Raw genomic sequence first — 22677 nt, 5'->3', positions numbered from 1 at the left:
AGTTCGCCACGCAGAAAACAAGCCCTTATACGGCCGCGTCGCCGGAAAACTAAAAAAGTTATAACTTTTGAAAGATGGAGAAGAAAATCCGCCAAAAATCGTTGTGCCCTTAAGCCCAAAATAGGCCATGTCATGAAGGGGTTAAAAAAAAAATGCAACTCCAGAATTGCGCTTTTTTTTGGTCACTTTGTCTCCAAGAAAGGTCGCCTGCAGACGTCCGGGTCGGATCCCACTGCGAGAATTCTCACAGTGGGATGCAGACCCGTGCCCCTGCAGAGGCCTGTGGCTCACCCACTCCCCGCGTCTTCTGTCTCCTGCTATGCGCCGGCGCATGCGCAGAGCGGAGCCGGGCCCGTCACCACTGACATTTCTGTGCGGGATGCATATATCTATATTACTCCCCAAATGCACACCATTCGCAACCTGATTGGTTGTTTGGATTTACTTATTCCTGGTGATTGGTTATTTGGCTTGTCTGGTTCGCGGGGATTGCTTGTTTAGGTTGGCTCGTGTAGAAGTGGGGGGTAATAGGCTAATATGTGTGTGGGCCTCTGCGGGACCTGCGCAGAAATAGAACATGCTGCGATTTGTTTTCCGCGTGCGTTTTGTAATGCAATCCTATGCAGGCGGGCACAGGCGGAAATTCTAAGGGAAATCCCGCTGCAAAATTTCCGCCCGTGTGCAGGGGGCCAAAAGAAAAATTGAATAAAATGCAATTAAAAAGTTGTATGCACTTCAAAATAGCGCCATCAGAAACCTCAGGTCGTTCCGCAAAAAATGAGCCCTCACACAACTATACTGACAGAAAGATAAAAAAGTTATGGTGGACAGAGGATGGGGGCAAAAAATACTTTTTTTTTAAGTTATTTTTTTTAAAAATTTTTATAAGCAGTATGGCAAAAAATAAAACCGATATAAATTTTGTATCATCGTAATCGCCCCGACCCAAAGTTATGTCATTTTTGCTGCTGCGTGTAAATTGTAGAAATAAGAACCCCCCCAGATGGTGAAACTGTGTTTTTTTTCCCATTAATCTCCATCTAGAATTTCCTAAAAGTTTTTTTTTTACATTAAATGGAACCATCAAAAAAAACCACAACTTGTCCGGCACAAAACAAGAAGCCCCCAGAGAGCCGAGGGATAAATAAAAGGGCACAGGAAAAAGTGAAAATGGAAAAAAAGAAGCCGAGTCATCAAGGGGTTAACCCTTTCTGTAAATGAATGATGGTCAGAGATGTCACCTCCTCCCAGCCAGAGGATCGCTGGAGGAATGTCTCCTGCCCTAAATCCAATACACAGTAGTCTCTCCCCTCCTCCCTCTGCTTTCTCTTTGCCCTCCATGGTGTGATTGGCACTCTCTTTCTTCCCCTCTGCCCTCCATGCTGTGACTGGCAGTCTCTGTTCTCCCTCTGCCCTCCATGCTGTGACTGGCAGTCTCTGTTCTCCCTCTGCCCTCCATGCTGTGACTGGCAGTCTCTGTTCTCCCTCTGCCCTCCATGCTGTGACTGGCAGTCTATCTCCTCCCCCTGCTGTCTCTGCCCTCCATGCTGTGACTGGCAGTCTCTCTTCTTCCCTCCTCCCTCTGCTGTCTCTGCCCTCCATGCTGTGACTGGCAGTCTCTCTTCTTCCCTCCTCTCTCTGCTGTCTCTGCCCTCATGCTGTGACTGGCAGTCTCTCTCCTCCCCCTGCTGTCTCTCTGCCCTCCATGCTGTGACTGGCAGTCTCTCTCCTCCCCCTGCTGTCTCTCTGCCCTCCATGCTGTGACTGGCAGTCTCTCTCCTCCCCCTGCTGTCTCTGCCCTCCATGCTGTGACTGGCAGTCTCTCTCCTCCCCCCTGCTGTCTCTCTCCTCCCCCTGCTGTCTCTCTGCCCTCCATGTTGTGAATGGCAGTCTCTCTTCTTCCCTCCTCCCTCTGCTGTCTCTGCCCTCCATGCTGTGACTGGCAGTCTCTCTCCTCCCCCTGCTGTCTCTCTGCCCTCCATGCTGTGACTGGCAGTCTCTCTTCTTCCCTCCTCCCTCTGCTGTCTCTGCCCTTCATGTTGTGACTGGCAGTCTCTCTCCTCCCTCTGATCTCTGTACCTTTAACCGTCTCTCCTCCTATTGAACTCTGACTGCGAGACAGACAGGAAGAGACATCTGGGAGAGACAGATACATGGCCGAGAGAGACCCACAGCTGCTGGGATAGAGGGCGGCGCAGGAAGAAGGAGCTGACGGACGGGGTGACGCAGGGTAAGGTTGTCCTGGAGACATCAGGTAAATGGAGGGGATATCATGTCTGGGGGGTCTTTCTCTCACATGTTGCTGCCTCCATGTTTCAGACCGTAACCATGGCGATGCGCGGACTGGTGGACACGGAATGTGGGGGTGCTAATCCCCTGATGAAGCTGACCGGTCACTTTACCCAGGATAAAGGTCTGCGGCAGGAAGGAATACCCAGTGTGGCGTGGCCCCCGGGAGCCACCGCTGTAAGTGAACCCCACAAACAAAGAGGAGGGGGTCTGTTATACTAACACTGCGGCCACACGGTGACTTGTGGGGTACAGTTTGGGGGTGCACACTTCTACTCCCCATAAAATTGCTGTCTCGCACCATTTACGACACCGCAATGTGGCGTCATACGTACCGACCGCGAGGTGAACTACAAGTCCCAGGTGGTTTCTTTCTAAAATCCTTTTTGTTATAATTTTTTGCCATTTTTAAAGATCTCTGCTTGCTGTCTTTGAATGGGAACATTACTGTTTACACCTGGCAGCTGATACATCCTGAACACCCCCCTCGACGCACAGCTGAGGGTTTGTGGCTATTGTAAGAAATGTCTGGTTTGGTTTTTCAGCCTCTGAAGTGTTCTATTCACTCACAGCAAGCGGAGATCTTGGAAATCACAAAGATGTGAAATGCAAAATGTCGTAGAACGTTGATAACGCAACTAATTGTGCTTTATTTTTTTCTTCCGCAGATATCTAAGCCTCTCGGAGAAGCTACAGAAGATGAGGTGAGAACTTCTTTGGCGCTGACACATGGGCAGCGGGACACACGGGGATAGAAAAGCTACAGCTCATCTGCTGAACCGTTGTTTGCACTCTATTGTTCCCTGTTATCAGCTGTTTGAAGATGGGGAAAAGCCTTTACGTTGTGTCTGTAGGGTCACTTTAAGGACCGTACCCCTAACCTCCTTGGTTGTCCCCTATTCAGCTCAGTTCTGCCTGTCTCTGGGACAGCCGGCTAACGACGCCTGCTGGCGCTAGTACGGCGGCCATGTTGGTTGGCACCTGCTGCCCTAGGATCCGACATGGCAGAATATAATATTTAACAATCTAACCTAAGTGTTTGTCTTCCACGTATTCCCCCCTCGTCCTCAGCTGGTGTCGGAGTTCCTGCAGTCCCGCGCGCCTTCCCTGCATACCCGATCTCCGCACACATTCAAGATGGACGACCTCCTGGCAGAGATGCAACAAATCGAGCAAAGCAGTTTCCGCCCTGAGCCGCTCAGAGGTAAGCACGCCGGTCAGATCTCCATCCATCCGTTCGTCCGAGTTCTAGTATAGATTTCTCATCCGCTTTCAAGATATCTGCTTGCTGTCAGTGAGTGGAAGCATTATATTCCAGGCTCATGCATTTCTATTCAAGCAGATTATCTCTGTACACGTGGCGCTGCCTAGGGGCACAAGCGCTGAGACCTAAACGGTGAAAACCCGTTCCGATCATGCTCAGCTAATATTAGATCAAGCCGCGCGGCTGTGTGAGACACGCGTGATCAGGATGGGGTTTGAACTCCTTAAGGACCAAGCACAATAAATTTACAGTTCTTGATCCTGAACTTTAATTCCGGCTGATAGTAAAAATACAGCGCGGGATTACAGCTCCTGCAATGTATCTGATTGGGTCCTCGGATGTTAGTTACAGCCGAAGACCCGGAGGAGAAGGCAGAAGTGTTTTTTAACTTCTGCCTTCTCTCTTGCAGGCTACATAGCGCTCAATGAGTACTATGTGGTGAAGAGAGAAAGTGGAAGTATTATTTCTGCTATTCGGCTTGACGATCACGTGATCGCCGGGTGCACCCTGGTACAGCAGAGCGGCAGGGTCCTCGCAGACTCTGATCAGGCTTGACAAAGACCCACTGTATATAGGGTCGAAACGTCGCTATTTTTATGGCTATGAGGTGTTTATAACTGATGCTTATGCATTAAAACCTTTAAGCACCTAATCGGCTGCCTGACCCTGCTTCTTTTTGGATTCTATCAGTGGTGGGGCGTATTAATCTGATTTAAACGGTCCTACAACCTAAGTGCCTATACATTATGCAACATATGCCAGTCAAAGACCTGAAGAATTTTTTTAAAATTCCTTTATTACCTCATCTATCTGGGGCTCTTCTCGCTCCAAACTGAAATGATCTACTTTACAAAGACCCAAGGATCTAGCCGGAATGGCTCTGTCAGACTTCGAACTTTATTATCTGGCTGGCCAGTTGCATGCACCCTCTCTCCTCCTGTAGCATCCCTGTCTAGCAGGATCATTACGTGCACCCTCTCTCCTCTCCTAGCTCTCGGTGTTGCAGGGTCATTACGTGCACCCTCTCTCCTCTTGTAGCTTCCGGTGTTGCAGGGTCATTATGTGCACCCTCTCTCCTCCTGTAGCATCCCTGTCTAGCAGGGTCATTACGTGTACCCTCTCTCCTCTTGTAGCTTTCGGTGTTGCAGGGTCATTACGTGCACCCTCTCTCCTCCTGTAGCATCCCGGTGTTGCAGGGTCATTACGTGCAACCTCTTCCCTCTTGTACTTTCCAGTGTTGCAGGGTCATTACGTGCACCCTCTCTCCTCCTGTAGCATCCTGGTGTTGCAGGGTCATTACGTGCACCTTCTCTTCTCTTGTAGCATCCCTGTCTAGCAGGGTCATTATGTGCACCCTCTCTCCACTCCTAGCTTTCGGTGTTGCAGGGTCATTATGTGCACACTCTCTCCTCTCGTAGCTCCCACTGTTGCAAGGTAATTAAGTGCACCCTCTCTCCTCTTGTAGCATCCCGGTCTAGCAGTGTCATTACGTGCACCCTCTCTCCTCCTGTAGCATCTCGGTCTAGCAGGGTCATTACGTGCACCCTCTCTCCTCCTGTAGCATCCCGGTCTAGCAGGGTCATTACGTGCACGCTCTCTCCTCCTGTAGCATCCCGGTCTAGCAGGGTCATTACGTGCACCCTCTCTCCTCTTGTAGCTTCCGGTGTAGCAGGGTCATTACGTGCACCCTCTCTTCTCCTGCAGCATCCCGGTCTAGCAGGGTCATTACGTGCACCCTCTCTCCTCTTGTAGCTTCCGGTGTAGCAGGGTCATTACGTGCACCCTCTCTTCTCCTGCAGCATCCCGGTCTAGCAGGGCCATTACGTGCACCCTCTCTCCTCCTGCAGCATTCTGGTCTAGCAGGGTCATTACGTGCACCCTCTCTTCTCCTGTGGCATCCTGGTGTTGCAGGGTCATTACCTGCACCCTCTCTCCTCCTGTAGCATCCCGGTCTAGCAGGGTCATTACATGCATCCTCTCTCCTCTTGTAGCTTCCAGTGTTGCAGGGTCATTACGTGCATCCTCTCTCCTCCTGTAGCATCCTGGTCTAGTAGGGTCATGACGTGCACCCTTTCTCCTCCTGTAGCAGGCCAGTCTAGCAGGGTCATTACGTGCACCCTCTCTCCTCCTGTAGCATCCTGGTCTAGTAGGGTCATTACGTGCACGCTCTCTCCTCCTGTAGCATCCCTGTCTAGCAGGGTCATTACGTGCACCCTTTCTTCTACTGTAGCATCTCTGTCTAGCAGGATCATTACGTGCACCCTCTCTCCTCTCCTAGCTCTCGGTGTTGCAGGGTCATTGCGTGCACCCTCTTTCCTCTTGTAGCTTCCGGTGTTGCAGGGTCATTATGTGCACCCTCTCTCCTCCTGTAGCATCCCTGTCTAGCAGGGTCATTACGTGCACCCTCTCTCCTCTTGTAGCTTTCGGTGTTGCAGGGTCATTGCGTGCACCCTCTCTCCTCTTGTAGCATCCCGGTGTTGCAGGGTCATTACGTGCACCCTCTCTCCTCCTGTAGCATCCTGGTGTTGCAGGGTCATTACGTGCACCCTCTCTTCTCTTGTAGCATCCCTGTCTAGCAGGGTCATTATGTGCACCCTCTCTCCTCTCCTAGCTCTCGGTGTTGCAGGGTCATTATGTGCACCCTCTCTCCACTCCTAGCTTTCGATGTTGCAGGGTCATTATGTGCACACTCTCTCCTCTCGTAGCTCCCACTGTTGCAAGGTAATTAAGTGCAGCTTCTCTCCTCTTGTAGCATCCCGGTCTAGCAGGGTCATTACGTGCACCCTCTCTCCTCCTGTAGCATCCCGGTCTAGCAGGGTCATTACGTGCATCCTCTCTCCTCTTGTAGCTTCCGGTGTTGCAGGGTCATTACGTGCACCCTCTCTCCTCCTGTAGCATCCTGGTCTAGTAAGGTCATTACGTGCACCCTTTCTCCACCTGTAGCATCCCGGTCTAGCAGGGTCATTACGTGCACCCTCTCTCCTCCTGTAGCATCCCGGTCTAGCAGGGTCATTACGTGCATCCTCTCTCCTCTTGTAGCTTCCGGTGTTGCAGGGTCATTACGTGCACCCTCTCTCCTCCTGTAGCATCCTGGTCTAGTAAGGTCATTACGTGCACCCTTTCTCCACCTGTAGCAGCCCAGTCTAGTAGGGTCATTACGTGCATCCTCTCTCCTCCTGTAGCATCCCCGTCTAGCAGGGTCATTACGGGCGCCCTCTCTCCTCTCCTAGCTCTCGGTGTTGCAGGGTCATTACGGGCGCCCTCTCTCCTCTCCTAGCTCTCGGTGTTGCAGGGTCATTACGGGCACCCTCTCTCCTCTCCTAGCTCTCGGTGTTGCAGGGTCATTACATGCGCACTCTCTCCTCTCATAGCTCCCGGTGTTGCAGATCTGGCACTCTCTGAACACTGGACTGATGAGTTCCTGGAGCAGGAGCCGGCGGTGGAGGAAGAAGACTGGAGTCGGGAGTTCATAGATCAAACAGGTAATGGGATCCGGGTTTCTTAGTCGCCTCATTAAGAAGCATCGGAGTGGGATGAGCATGTATGCGGAGCGTCTGGAGATGGAGGACAGAAGTACGGGGCGCGCAGTGCAGGACAGTTTTACAGGTACCAACTTGCTCCTTAAACGTAACAAATCCCATTACCTCCATTATAGTGCCAGCTGTGGTGCCCCTTGTGGCCAGCGGTGGTCCTCCCTGTAAGAGCATGTGCACACAGCAGATATTTGCAGCAGAATCGGCGCTGATTACACTGTAAATTCACAACCCATTAATTTCACTTGGAGTCTGTAGTCTTTATGGTGCGGATTTCAAATCTGCTTGTGGAAAAACAAATGTGACCTGTCACTTCTTGATGAGAATTCCATGCTGGTTCCATGAGGACTCCACCTTGGGAATTCAGATTTGCCCATAAGGGCTGAAACCCCAGGCAGATTCATGACCAAGGCGACTTCTGCTGCGCTTCTTACAAATGGAATCCATATGGAAAAATCCAAGTTGGATTCCACCTTGTGAACCTGCAGCGGCGCCCCCTATGTGCAATGATAAAGGTTGATGGAATGATAACGGCGGTTGCTACATTAATCCTCTTCCCCTCTTTCCTAGAAGACCCCCTTTCATCGCCATCTCGCTGGGCGGAGGAATATCTTCAGCAATCAGAGGAGAAGCTGTGGTTGGGAGAGAGCGAAGGGGCAATGGCAGAAAAATGGTGAGAAGACGTGACCACATTCAGGGGGCACGTCACGTGGGCATTGCACTGTAGGGTCGATGGAAACCCTAAAACCTTTCCTGCTACCAATGCAGCTTCTGCTTGCTGAAGTCCTACCTATGTGATTGGCTAGAAGGCATCACATGACCAATAGAGCAGGAGCGATCACCCGCGGCCAGGGTCTCCTACATTATAACTTGCATTTAGCAGCATGAAAGGTTTCAGGGTCCCTATAGAGCAGTCGCCCCCCCACAGTCTAGACCCTTCTGTGGTTATGGACCCCCTGTATAATCTGTTCTCTCTGTGTAGGAGTGAAGAGTACAAACCTGAAGACGACTTGCAGAGAGAAGCAAAATCCCTTCTTTGCCAAGTCACTGACCCCAAACTAACCAACAGCCAGGTACATGGAGGGGGCAGGGAGGGGTGCAGCCTATATGTATGTTTCATATCAGTTGCCCAATTTATAGGAGTTTCATCATTTTTATACTATTGATGACTATCCTCAGAATCCGTCATCCATAGCAGGTTGGCAGGGATCCGCAGCTCGAGATCCATGACGATCGGCTACTGTCACTATAGACAGCGCAGGAAGCAGAAAGCGTTGCCCATGGCGCAGCAGGCCGGGTTGGTACTGTGGGCACAGTTCCCATTGAATTCAATACAATACCAACTCGGCCCGCTGTGAATGTTCATTCTTAGATGAATCTCAGATCCCATCTCCAGTTTCTTTTAGAAATGAGGATCGATGTCCAGAGTCATCAAGATAGAATGATGCTTACATTTTCTTGCAGTACCTGTGATGAGCACAAGGTGGCAGCATAGAGACCTTCCTTTCTATATTATGGAGTGATGTTTGTAGACTATACAGGGCAGGATGTCTATATACCTGCTGATAGAAGAGGCAGAAGGTGAACTCCTATGCAAAATCTTTGAACCCCTCCCCCAACCATTACATGTAATTTATAATACTCTTCTGTGGCAATGGGCTAGAGTGCCCCCCTCAGGTACAGGGTGCAATTGCAAGCTCTACACCTACTATAGTTATGGCTCTGGATGCATATATATGTTTGCTATGGTTGCACCTTTCATTTTGTTAGTCTAGATTTAAAGCCCCACCACCGGCTTGTATAATGTACCTCCCGTCAATCCTTAAACATGTGTCCTTCTCTCCATCTCTTTCTCTGTCAGTTCTTACAATTTGTGAGGAAGATAGGAGACGGGGAGGTGTCTCTCTCACAGACTCCAAGCGCTCCCTCCCAGACGGTCTCGCAGGCAGAGCAGTGGTCAGAACAGTTTATACAAGAGCAGGTAGTGAGCCACAATGCGGGGTGTTGGGGGTGACGGAGAGGCGTAGCGAGAGCTGTCCTTTGTGCTTACGTCCTAATTAAAGGGATTGTCCAGCCTTATGTAAATAAATCCTGATCATTTATTTAAAAAAAGTTCTGCAACTTTTTGCAAAACTTTATTTCACTTTTCATTCATTTCCATTTTCAAGATCCCTGCTTGATGGGGACATTCTTTTTTACACATAGAAACTATAGACCTCTACAGACTTTTTAGGGTTTGCTAAAATTGTGTCTATTCTGAACAATCCTCTGTGAGCTAAGCAGTCTATCCTGCAGACTGATACATTGTAACAAACCCCCAGGGCAGGAAAGAGATTTGTGCTGCTGATGTATTTAGCTCTAGATGGGATACAATTGTAACAAACCCTCAGCTGTGAGAAGTATTGGCTCAGGATTTTTTTTTTAAATTTCTTGATGTAAACAAGAATGCCTCTAGTCACTGACAGCAAGCAGAGATTCTGAAAATGGTGATAATTTGAAATGCAAGGTATACTAGAAAATTTCAGAATGTGTTTGCATCCAGCTGGAAATCCTTTCTTCCACACATTGATGGTCTGAAACTCATCATAAAACTACAACTCTCAGCTTCCAACTGTCAGGGTCATCAACAGACGGAAGGTGTTAGAGGCCATACTGAGAGTTGTAGTATCACCAAATCTGGAGACCCACATGCTACAGGCCTCCACTAGACATCCTTTCCGTGTCCTGTGTCTTTGTATATAGAGTCGCGCCTCTGCGGAGTAAATCATGGGTTTGCCTGAAAAAATCATTTCTTTCCATTAAACCTCTGAATGTCCCATCATGCATCAGGGTAGATGACCAATTTCATAATCTGGTAGCTTTCTCTTGTGCTCACATCCACCCTCTGTTGTGTAATGTATGAAAAGGCAAGAGGAGTGGGGGAAGGGAGCTGACAACTATTCTGAACATACAATGGGTGGCCAAAAATATGGAAGCACCTTTAGAAATGCATTGCATTTTAATCATTAGCACTGATATACCCTTTTTGACCCCTGCTTGGCTGAGAGCTTTCCCGCCACATTTGTGTTCACTTCACCTCTTGCCCTGCTCTGGTGGTTTTAGGAGCCAGCTAGTAACAGCAGCTGAGAGCTCAAACCCCTGACCAATGGGACCTTGTCGCTTGTGCAGATGTTCACTTCTACCCAGCAACAGCTGTGTCATATTACTTCCACTTAAAATCGGCCTCTACATGTCTTATTGAAATATGATTTATAACCCCATGTAATTTAAGGCATGCATTTTGTACGGTGTTTCCATATTTTTGTCCACCCCTCTGTATTTGACAAGTGCTGGTCACTTTTTGTCTGATTTGGCTGAATCGCTTTTCCCTGACTCTACGAGGGCGGAGACTCCTAATATTTCACTATATTATGTGGACCCATGATTTACTTGACCGGAATATAAGACACCGCACACGTTCTCTACACATATCTTATACTGATGTAGTTCAATATAGCCACGTCTCGCTGTGATTGGTGGTCTTGGCGCCCTCCTGCAACTTGGGATGCCTGTGTGCCCTCCTGCCGCTTTGCTTTCGTGTGTATTGCATTGTCTATCCCAGACTTGGCTGACCTCCTTCTCCTCTCCGCAGGCTGCCTCTCAGCAGTGGGTCGATGAGTTCAACCCCCTACAGAAAGAGTTTGAGTCTGCAAAGGCTGCAGTGGAGGTAAGGAATACATTGTAACAATTGCAGCAGCACAGAGTATTTCAGGAAGCTGGTAGAGAAGGATATCGGAGATGCTGCTGGACTTTATAGGGTGTCCGGCCCATGCCTCTTCAATATTCTTAAACCTATTTCTGTGACTATTTGATAATCCAGAATATCCTGTAGTCCAGCACCATTGCAGAGATGCCAGATTGAAGGGGATTTACTTCTCTTTTCTCTTAACAGGCTGATGTTGATTTCTGGGACAGTCTTCAAGAAGAATGGGAGGAGATGGCGAAGAGGGACGCAGAATCACATCCGTGGCTCTCGGATTTCCAGGACTTGTCTGCCAAGTCTTACGATAAGGTGACAGGTTGACCTGCATCAGTTTAAAGTCAATGCAAAACTCCAAATCCTCTGCGTAAAATAAAATTCTGCCTTCAGTCACCACTAGGGGGTGCTCACTGCATACTGTGTTATAGAGTGTATATATGCAGTGTACAGTGAGCTCCCCCTAGTGACGGCCCAACAGAGTTTATTCATTTACTTATATGTCTATGCAGAGGATTTGAAGCTCTGTAGGAGGAAAAACCTGACATGATGATAAAAGGTGGGCATTTACTATTAAAGGGGTTTCCAGAATCAAAAGTATTGGTGACCTATACTTGTCATAGGTCACCAGTAGCAGATGGGTCCGATGATCAAGACTCTCGGTGATGAGCAGTGCCAGCTTTAGATTAGATGGTACCCCCACCCCACCCCATAAGCAAAAAACTATATACATTGCACTGATAGGCAGCATGCCTATATTCTGACTTGCACAGAAAGCAGCAAGATAGCAGGATACCCACACCAGACCAACTCAGTGAATAAATACTGTACCAGAACCAAGCTGATGACATAAATGCAGCACAAGAACCAAGCTCGTAACCTAAATACTGCACCAGAAATAGTCTCATAGCATAAATACTACCTCAGAATCAAGCACATTACATAAATACATCACCAGAACCAAGCTCTGTACATGGATGCGGCACCAGAACCAAGCTCTGTACATGGATGCCGCACCAGAACTAAGCGATCATGCTGTGGTGGTGCTGATGGGCTGTCAGTGGTGCCTCAGAACATCCAAAGTGAGGAGACAGAGCCAAGAGGAGGATGATTCGTGCAGCTTCACAAGACCCTGCTCTATAGAGTAAGATCGTCTGGTCAGGGGCCCCCAACCTACATCCTGGGTGTCCCCCTACAGTCTGTCGGCTGGCACCCTGTGTAGCCTCATATTTAGACATCGCTGAAGCCAGAACTGCGGTATTGCAGTTCCTTTCCATTCACCACAATCGGAGGGGGCTGCAATACCGTGGGGGGCGGCTGCACTACGGACAGCGTTTTGGTAGTTCTGGCCGCCCGTGCAGCTTGTCGTCAGCTGACACCAAGCGGAGGATGCCTGACTGTTTACTATTGGCCTTCATCCTGATGATGGGCCACCAATAGCTTTAATCCTGGAAAACCCTTGTGATCCTTGTCACCACTTTCTTCTCAAATGACCTCTCGGTGTGTCTTCTAGGGCTACGCATTTGAGGAGGACAATCCATTCGCCGAGGAGGCGCAGCCGTTTGAGGAGGGTCTGAAACGCCTTCAGGAAGGAGATCTCCCCAGTGCAGTGAGGCTTTTTGAGATCGCCGTACAGAGAGATCCTAAGCACATGGAGGTAAAAGTTAGATCTTGGTTCATGGGTCACTACGGGGTTGTACTTCAATCAATGCGGGTCTCCTGGAGAGGCTGGTCATGTTTGTCAAAATGTCATCTTCCCCCTCCCCCCATTTCAGGGAGAAGAGGAAAATGCTCTGATTAATCTGCAAACATTGGATTAGACTCCACTGTTCACACATTAATGAGTAGTCAGAGCAAAGTACCAAATCCGTGACCTACGCAGCTCAGCAAGCTTTACCTCTAACCCAGATCCAGCTCTGACAGGATTTAAAAGGGTACTTCATTAACATGGGCTCTGGCTGTGCACCCATGGTATGTTATGGTTGTCCAGATCAGAGCTTGACTGAAGGAGACCCAACTGCTTACCATAAATGCTGCAATCCATGTTGGTGGCGAACCCCTTTAACTGTAATCTTCTCTTTTTCATAACCCATACCTTGCACCATTTTTATAGGACTGTCCAACAAAACAGACCACAGAGTGAGTGGAGATTATAAAAAGAATTGCATACAAGTGGGTGTTCCCAAGTGTATAGGGTAGGGCTTAAGTGTCCTGCAAGTGTTGGCAGCTATGCAAACTAAATGAGTTCCAGAAGTCAAGATTTAGGATGCTTTTTCTATGGACTCCTTACATTGGAGAGTTTTCGTATTCAGTCTGGTCCCCATCTATCATCCGTCATTATGGCTAAGGAGCCTATTAAGCCCCCACTGCTGAGGTGGGACTGCTACCTCTGTAGCTACAACCCTGTTCTGCTGACTCTTCCCTTCAGGCACAGAGGATCCTATTATATGGTGGAGGATGCGGGTAATGATTGTGTAGTGTTGGTGATCGCTGCCATCATTTTATCTTTTAGGCCTGGCAATATTTGGGCACCACTCAAGCAGAAAATGAACAGGAGCTGGCAGCTATCAGTGCCCTCCGTAGGTGAGGTATCTTCTCATCCTGAACCCTTTGTCTGCCTTATCCATGTGTAAATTACCAGGTGGTTTTATTTATTTTTCCCACCTCAGGTGCCTTGATCTGAAACCGGACAATCTGAACGCCTTAATGGCGCTGGCGGTTAGTTTTACCAATGAATGCCTCCAACAGCAGGCTTGTGAAACTCTGCGGGAGTGGCTGCGGCACAACCCCAAATACAGCCAACTGGTGAAGGAGGAGAGCAGCAACACAGAAACCTTTAGAAAGCGATCCTTGGCAACGCTACTGTCTGAGTGAGTGAGGGCTGAGAAAGCTTAATATGAGTTTGGCGAATCAGGGGGTGCGAAGAGGTGTGACCTATATGTTGAGGTTTCCAACCTTCAGTTACCCCTTAGTCAGTCAGAACTGCATAGACTCAGGGGGTTTAAAGGCTAAGGACACCTTAGGTTTTTTTTTTTATAAATCGATGTAATTTTGGATATTAAACATTTCTCCAATTGGTTTTCATTAAAAAAATGTTAACCATTGCCTTGCTGTGCTTGCAGTATGTTCTAACATGCTGTAAGCTGGAGGACCAAGAGTCTTTTAGAATCTAGCAGTTAGGCAGACTGACAGACTGTAATGACAGAATGGAGGTGCTGAAGGAGATGTGGAAGGAGCAGTTTATTGCAAGGGAAGGAGGAGAAGACAACCGTTCATGTTGCAGCTGTGAGGAAGGAGGAGATGAATGATTACTTTATTGCCAGGAGAGAAGTTATTCAGCATCTGCAATGTACATCACACTGCCAAATGTGTGTACCTGGGAGGTAGGGCTGACAGTGCGATGTCTCCATCATACTGTATACAGATTAGTTTCCCTGTCAATCTACTCTGCATACTGTATAATGGAGACATGGCCCTGTCTGTCTTCCCTCCGAGGCCCTGACTGCTGACAGTGTGATGTACACTGCAGATGCTGAACTTCTTCTCCCAGCAATAAAGTAATCCTTCATTTCCTCGTCCCCTTGGCTGTAACATAAACTATATCCTCTCCTCCTTCCCATGCAGTACACTGCTCCTTTCACATCTCCTCCAGCCCCTTCCTGTCATTACATTCAGTGCTGAACAGTCCGTCGGCCTAACTGACAGAATGTAGAAGAATCTTAGTCCTCCAGCTGATAGGATGTTGGAACATTTCGCAGGCACATTGAGGAAATGGTTGTAGATTTTTAATGAAAACCAATTGGAGAAATGTTTTATATCCAAAAATACATTGATTTATTATAGTGATCCTCCGGGCCTTGAGAAACAATGATGGCCAAACCGCTTCTCTGGCTACCTGATGCACACTGTGGATAGTATGTACTGGTAGTCTAAGACACTGCATGCTGATCTGATCGGCCAGCACTGCTCAGCTCTGGTTAATCACAGCAGGTGTAGTGTCTTAGACTAATGATACATACTAATACACAGTGTACATAAGGCAGTTGGAGAAGCTGGTACGCCAATCTTTGTTGCTTAAAGGGGTTGTCCCGAGGCAGCAAGTGGGTCTATACACTTCTGTATGGCCATAATAATGCACTTTGTAATATACATTGTGCATTAATTATGAGCCATACAGAAGTTATAAAAAGTTTTTTACTTACCTGCTCCGTTGTTAGCGTCCTCGTCTCCATGGAGCCGACTAATTTTTGGCCTCCGATGGCCAAATTAGCCGCGCTTGCGCAGTCCGGGTCTTCTGTGTTCTTCTATGGAGCCGCTCGTGACAGAGAGCGGCTCCGTGTAGCTCCGCCCCGTCACGTGCCGATTCCAGCCAATCAGGAGGCTGGAATCGGCAGTGGACCGCACAGAAGAGCTGCGGTCCACGAAGCAAGAGGTTCCCGGCGGCCATCTTCACAGGTAAGTATAGAAGTCACCGGAGCGCGGGGATCAAGGTAAGCGCTCCGGTAAGCTGTCTGTACGTCCCTGCATCGGGGTTGTCTCGCGCCGAACGGGGGGGGGGTTGAAAAAAAAAAAAACCCGTTTCGGCGCGGGACAACCCCTTTAAGGCCTGAAGGGTCGTTTTGGAAATGTTTCCTTTTTTTTTTTTTTAAAACCCTTCCCAATCCACTGTCTGACGTCTGAAGACATTCTGATTGAAGGCTGTACAGCTCCGATGTCGGAAGACGTCCAGCAGGGTATTCTTACTGTATATTACTGGCCGTTCTGTTGTCCGGGGCCTCTCCAGCATGTCCCATACCGCAATACTGGCTCTAGCCAGCAGGTGGCGCCATTGTATAATGGCAGAAAGAGAAAGCCCCCTAGGAAACCCTGAATCCAAAATTGGATTGCAAAGGGTTAAACCAAGGTATCTATAGCGTTTGAGGTCAAAGCACATCATGAGTCCAAAGGACAAGTTCATTTCAGACCCAAAATTGTGGTTAGTTACAGCTGGGGTGTCACTCAGGCCAATGATTTTGCGCACATTACTAATATAAATTTGTTGGGATCCCCAGTGATCAGCTGTAATCTGTGGGGGAACCTGGGAACTAGCATTCAATTTCCCTATAGTGCTCCCACAGGGCAAAAGAAGTATTAAACAATTGTCATTTAAAGCAGTGTTTCCCAAGTCCAGTCGTCGGGGACCAGTAACAGGTCATGTTTTCTGGATTTCCTCAGTGTTGCACAGGGGATGTAATTATTGTCGGTGCCTCAGACATTGCCACAGCTGTTCTTACTATAGGAGATCCTGAAAACATGACCTGTTGGTGGTCCCTGAGGACTGGAGTTGGGGACCCCTGATTTAAAGCAATGGGCTCTCTGTGCAGTGCATGAATGTGTTGGGTCCTCCAGGGAGGGAGACGCTCTTTGTAGCTACACTCCACTCTAGCTTATAGAGGAGGATCTTAAATTCGAGACGAGGCTCTTAAGTCGGGGTACATAAGACACAATCCCGTTTTAAATTCCTGACCATGCACAAGTTCTCTGCTTGCTGTCAGTGAATGTAAAGCTGGTAGACCTAATGGTTTTCACACCTGTGTGTTTGCTATATCCTTTGCACAAATCTCCTTTCTGTCCTAATATTTTGCTACAATGTATCAGTGCGGGTAAATCTATCAGTCTGGAGTCCGGGCTTTACACAAGATTGTCTAGATTGTCCAATCCGTGAGAAGTAATAGTTCAGGGTTTCCAGCCTTAAGAAGAATGTTACTATTCACTGACAACAAGCAGAGATCTTGAATGGCAGTATATGATAAAGTTGCAGAATGATGAATATCGTACAACAATCGCGTATAGATAATGCAGTTTCTTTGCTCTCTGCTTTCAGGTCCCTGTTCAACAAGGTGCAGGAATGGTTCCTCGCTGCCGTCCGACTAGACCCGAATCAAGTGGATCCCGATGTTCAGTGCGGTCTCGGGGTTCTCTTTAACCTGAGCGGAGAGTATCAGAAAGCAGTCGACTGCTTCACGGCCGCGCTGAGCCAGAGACCAGATGTGAGTGTAGTTGGGACGGGGTGTAGAACACAATGAGATGTCAAGTATAAAAATGGTGCAACTATGAGAGGTGGAATCTGGTTGCCGTGGGTGACTGCACCAGGTTTCCTTTGTGCCAGTTTAGTGATTGGTGGGGGTCTGATCTTTGGAAACTCCATTGATCCCCAAATTGGGGTTCTGCAGGGTTGGTAAAGCCTCTACGGATTGTTTACCTACCCACCTTTGCTCCGTCCAACTTAGGGTGCCGTGTTGCACCTTGCGATAGATCGAATACTTCCCACAGCTAAGGGTTTGTTACAATTGTCTCAGCAATACTCTGTGAGCTCATCCTCTACCGCACGATACCTGCACTGATTGTAACAATGTATCAGAACAGAGATTTTTGCTTCTGGTGTGTATTAACTGTTATAGGATTGTTTGGGCTGAAGACTTTGTAACAAACCCTCAGCGGTGAGAAGTACTAGGTGTAAAAAAAAAACCTTAAAAGAGTTTTCCCACAACTTAAAGGGATCATCCAAGCAGCGCCCGCCGGGATACACTGGGGTCGGAGCAGAAGCTCATTTTTTTTCAATGAGGGCTCCGCCTGCAGTTACATGTTTGGCCACTATGCAGGGGTCAGAGCAGCGCTTTCGCTCCGACCCCGGTGTATCCCAGCCTGTGCTGCCTGGATTAGCCCCTTTAAGTTGCTTATGACCACTCTCTACTTCTTGGTTGCTGACCAGGACATGTGATTGCTGCAGCCAATGACTGACTATAGAAGGTCACTGCTGTGGCCATTGATTGGCTGCAGAAGTCACATGACCTGGTCAGCAGCAACCAGGAAGGACAGAGCAGTTATGAAGCAATTTTAAGTCATGGGAAAGCCCCTTTAAATCTCCAGCACTGGGGGGGGCGGTGACTGTTGTGGTAATGCCGTGTTCTCTCCCGCAGGACTATTTACTGTGGAATAAGCTGGGAGCCACTCTGGCGAATGGTAACGATAGCGAGGCTGCGGTGGAAGCTTACCGGCGGGCGCTGCAACTGCAGCCTGGCTTTATACGCTCCCGATATAACCTGGGCATTGCCTGCATCAATCTGGGGGCACACAGGTGAGACTATCCTAATACATTGAATTACAGGGGTGTGAATACTTTTTCAATCCTGTTATTTTTATGGCTCTAATGCGCAGAATAACAATAGTCTGGATCAACAATCAACTTCCGTTTTGTGTTGACAGTTGCTTTACAGACCAGATGATATTCTACTCCCTGCAGGATCAGACTACACAGGCTTTGTTTGTAGTCTGTAACCATGGCAACACATAGGTCTGCATAGAAGCTGTAGCCACACAATGGGAGCAGATTTTCAACCTAAACTAATTTTGCTGAGTTTACACACCCTTTTAATAATCCCTGTCCTTAATATTTGTTACAGGGAGGGCGTGGAGCATTTCATGGAGGCTCTTACTATGCAACAGCAGAGCGGCGGCCACGGAGGAGCCATGTCTGATAACATCTGGAGCACCTTGCGGATGGCGTTATCCATGCTAGGACAGAGTAATTTGTATGCCGCAGCAGATGCCCGTGATCTGGCCACTTTACAGGCGGCGTTTCCACCTCCCTCTACCGCAGCGCAATGACCACAGTTTGACCAGTTGCCGTGCGAGTGCATGCTCGCAGGTGTCAGTCAATGTAGCGGGGAAGTAGAACCCACAACCATGCACTAAGACTCCATAGAACGGAGCCCTGTGTCAACCCCCCCCCCTTCCTGTATTAACCCCCTGGCCGGACCTGATGTGACCCTTTCTTGATCTTTCACTCCGTTGGCTGGTACAGGGATGAAGGGACAAAGCTGATTTTTCTAATTACCATTGATTTTATTTAATTACCTCGTGTATCAGGAGACAGGGTGACTAGAGACGACATCACTGCCGATGTCCCCTGCCAGACAACACATAGGCAACGTAGTATGTGTTCTTCGTCCAGTTCCCTTCTGGAGACCATAATCATTACTGTCTTGGTATCTGTGCTCATAGAGATTAAGTCTAGACTATATAGCTTAATGTGACTGCACAAGGTAAGCTCAGCTGTGGTGGTCTGTCCCTCTGTTGTTCCTCCTGGAAATGCATGACTAAGTTGAAAGCTGTGTGTTACTATACCCCTTCTCAATAGGGTATGCCCTTACCCACTCTGACAGTGTATAATCTTTAGTTAGGCTAGGTCACTAATATCTGATCAGTGGGGTCTGACTCCCATCACCCCACTGCTCAGCTGCCTAAAACTGGGTGGAGCTCAGGCGTGTCTGTGATCTCTTCTTCAGGCTATAATGCCCTGTTTAAGTCAATGGGATTGAACTGCACTACCAAGCACAACCACTACACAATGCATAGCACTGTGCCTGGTACACAACAAAGCAACTGCAGCGCTCACCCACGTGCCACGGCATTTTCAAACAGCTGCCCAACAACAGTTGGACTCCTGATCTGATATTGGTGACCTGTGCTGAGGATAGGTCATCAATATTTTAGTGCTGGAAATTCTCTTTAATTTAATCATACATTTCCAGGAGGGATAATAGAGGGATAGCACAAAAAAAAAGACTGAGGGGTTTTCCGGTTTAATGCAAAGAAAACTTAACCATTGTCTAATAAAAAAAAAAATAATTCTACAGCTTCCTAATATACTTTTGTGCTTCAATTCCTCACTACTCCTGCTTGCTGTCAGTGAATAAGGACATTCTTGTTTGCAGTCAGAGGCTAAAAATTGCCCCTGCCTATGTCCATCCAGGAGTGGGTTTGTTACAGTGTATCAGAGATGTAATGAGCCCTGCAGCCGGTTAGGACAGGGTGTAGTAAATAAGATTTCTATTCATTGACAACAAGCAGAGATCATTTAGAGTGAGAAACTGAATAAGAAAGCCATCAATCTACTTTATGATACCTCTGCTTAAGCCAGCGGTCTGCAACCTGCATCAGTCCATATACTGCAGTTTGTAGTGTTGGAACACGTACGGTTTTATTTGTTGCCCTTCTGCCCTCTTAAAGGGGCCACTCCCCATAAGACACTCCGCTCCCTACTGCTTTCACAGAGTTGGACCAGGATGCAGCCGATTGGCTGCTCTGGAGTACGTGACTGCGGCGTTATTGATGGATCTTGTAGCTCTCTACGCCTCCTGCATTTCATATATATCTATGCAATGTCTCCAGGGACTGAGCGCCCCCTGGAGGTAGATGACGGTACACTTACTCGTGGTGTAGTGACTTTATACAGGTAGTGATACAACAATAAGTCTTATTATATGTAGTCGGTGCTCCAGTACTTGTGTGTTCGTCGTTAGTGGAAATATCTCTCACATATCTAATACACTATGGAGGTAATCTTACCCGCCTGAGCGTCTTACGGCATGCGAGGAAGACGTAGCGTTACTGCACGGCTAGCGGGCATCGTGTGATGGTGACCCAGGACTGATGTACTGCAGCAAATAGGATGCAACATCTCTATGGCTTTCAGCCTGCAGGTGGCACCACTGCCCACAGCTATGCCACAGACAATGGAGAAGATGGCAGATCTCATTAGGCCGGAATCAACTGAACCCAAATCTCAGCTACAACAGTCCAGAATAACGGCCGTGTATCATAACAAGTGGGGCAATAAGGAGATCTTAGGGTATGTTCAGATAAGATTTAAAGGGGTGGTCCAGTTGTAAGTTATTAATGGACTACCCTCAGCATAGGTCATCAGTAGTAGATTGATTGGGGTCTGTCACCCAAGACCTCTGCTAATCAACTGTTTGCTGGGTCGGTTCACTAATGTACTTGGCTGATTTCTGCAGGAAGCAAATGGCGCCATTCCTTTCCCAGTGGCTAGGCTTGCTATTACATTCACTTCCAATAGCTAACTTTGCCTGTAATACCAAGCCTGGCCACTGCAGTGAGAACAGTGCTGTCTGCAGCTTTCATACATCAGCTCAGTGCACAAACGCATTCACCATGCGAACAGCGGATTAGTGAAGTCCCAGGCATCAGCCCCCACCTTTCTACAATTGATGACCTATCCTGAGGGTAGGCCAGCAATAGTTTATCTTTAAAGGTACAGTATCGGCTCTTACAACCCCAATCAACTAAATTTATGAACTCATAGGAGCCAACACACGGGCATATTTAAAGGGAACTGTGTGCACAGTGAGTACAAGACCATGCGCCCCCTTTCCTGACCTTTGAGCCCTATAACATAGTTTATGGGGCACAAAGTTCATTACAAGTTCCTATTAACTATTTGTATCCAAATTTTTTTCAGTGAAATGTCACGATTTTGGTGCAGGTGTCAAAATTACTAACTTTTTGACACTTGTGCCAACAAGTGGGTGGGGCCTAGCTTTAAGGGGCAGGGCCTGGCACTTTTACTATAATCTACACCAGAAAGTGGTGTAGATTATACCAAAAACTGACCACAGCTCCTAGGAGGAGGTTTTTAATTTGGTTTACAGAGGTGCTGCCAGATGGCTCTTAAAGTTACCCTCTGGTTTCGGGACAAAATCTTGCCCTGAGATTGCAGGGGGGCAATTATATTAGCCACGGTTGGTCTTCTGGCCTGCTGCCCCTCCGATCTCCTGGTTTTGGGTGCCATTTTCAGTCCTTCAGGATGGCCTATGCCATCTTCCGACTACTTAATGCCCACATTGAAGCTGTAGTGTCAGACTACCAGTGCATTAAACCTGCTCCAATTGGTCAGCACTGTTCATGTGATCAGTGGTGTCCAATCAGAGTTGTGTACATTTAGATAACTAGAAGATTGCCCATTGTGGGCTACGTTGAGCCCATCAGTTTAGTTTCTGGGGTTCATAGGAGCGGATGGATCACCTTTAGCAAACCACCTGGTGCAAGAAAAGCGCTGAAGCAAAACCAGCAAGTCCCGTGCCGATTTTCTGCTGCAGCGAATCCACTATGTGTGAACATAGACTTACTATTTTCTGATTCCAATGGGGTGGCAAGTTTTGCAAAAGTGACAGCAGGACCCGCCACATATGCGTCTGTATTACAAGGCTGCAGAGAACCTGATGGCGATTAGGTCCGGATTATTAAAACCAAGAGCGGGCCGGGTCTACAGCGGCCGTGTGAACAAGGCTGGAGTCTGTATCGGACCCGAATTCTGACCATCATAAGGCATATTCGGCATTACCCAGAACATGCTCCGTGTACAATGATGAATACGCTCGTAGATTCCTATAATGCTCAGCATCGGGGTCAGGAGATCCGGGCTGCGACACACCCGTATTATGGGTGCGCAAGTGTGCCTGGAATAAAGGGCGCTCGTACGGTGGTGTGGGGGGGGGGGGGGGGGGGGGGGGGGGGGGTGGCTGATAACAGGCAGTACATGTGCGCATTGCGGGGTGTAATGCGCTGGCATGACCCGGTGACCCTCTGCAGGAGCCGCAGAGATATCGTATTGTTACAATTATGTAGAATATCCAACTGTACAATTTTTATAATAAACTATAATTCTAAAAAAGCAGAAATGTCGTATTCTTCACCAAAAATGTATGTTGTGTCCTAGAAGAACGGAACTTACAGGGAACGGCGGGCAGGTTTTTTTTTCTTTTTACATATTTTTGAATCTTTTTTTTTTTCCTATTTTCAATGAAATGATCTATATTTTAAAACGGATATCGCACTTGTAAAAGTTCATTTATTTATTTTCCCTTAGAAACAATGGGTGAGATTTCTGCAGACTCGCAGAAAACCAAGCATCGCTGTAAAGGCCTTTGTAGACACAATGAGAATCGCTTGAAGCCGTCTTTTGAGCAATTCTCGTTCTGTCTAAATGCAGGGACATCGTGCAGTTTTTGTGC

At 48.0% G+C, this 22677-nt stretch overlaps 1 protein-coding gene across 3 annotated transcripts; it reads left to right on the top strand.

Annotated features, from left to right (window-relative positions):
- The first annotated feature begins 1886 nt into the window (after nucleotides 1-1886).
- PEX5 (peroxisomal biogenesis factor 5) lies at nucleotides 1887-22160 on the top strand. Of its 3 annotated transcripts, none has more exons than XM_066601237.1 (16): nucleotides 1887-2230; nucleotides 2320-2466; nucleotides 2958-2993; nucleotides 3361-3493; nucleotides 6925-7035; nucleotides 7660-7759; nucleotides 8069-8159; nucleotides 8948-9067; nucleotides 10718-10792; nucleotides 11018-11137; nucleotides 12336-12479; nucleotides 13335-13405; nucleotides 13492-13692; nucleotides 16686-16851; nucleotides 17782-17939; nucleotides 18265-22160. In XM_066601237.1, exons 2-16 carry the CDS (start codon nucleotides 2329-2331, stop codon nucleotides 18467-18469), a joined length of 1869 nt encoding a protein of 622 aa, XP_066457334.1. In that variant the 5' UTR covers nucleotides 1887-2230; nucleotides 2320-2328; the 3' UTR covers nucleotides 18470-22160. The 3 variants fall into 3 exon arrangements, with proteins under 3 accessions (XP_066457334.1, XP_066457333.1, XP_066457335.1); XM_066601236.1 differs by having other exon boundaries at nucleotides 1888-2230; nucleotides 7657-7759; XM_066601238.1 differs by lacking the exon at nucleotides 8948-9067 and having other exon boundaries at nucleotides 1891-2230; nucleotides 7657-7759.
- The last annotated feature ends 517 nt before the right edge of the window (nucleotides 22161-22677 follow it).

Source organism: Eleutherodactylus coqui, chromosome 4 (genome assembly GCF_035609145.1).
Source record: "Eleutherodactylus coqui strain aEleCoq1 chromosome 4, aEleCoq1.hap1, whole genome shotgun sequence".
NCBI lineage: Eukaryota > Metazoa > Chordata > Amphibia > Anura > Eleutherodactylidae > Eleutherodactylus > Eleutherodactylus coqui.
The sequence above is the reverse complement of the archived record's forward strand: the minus strand, read 5'-3'. Positions and strand labels throughout refer to the sequence as shown.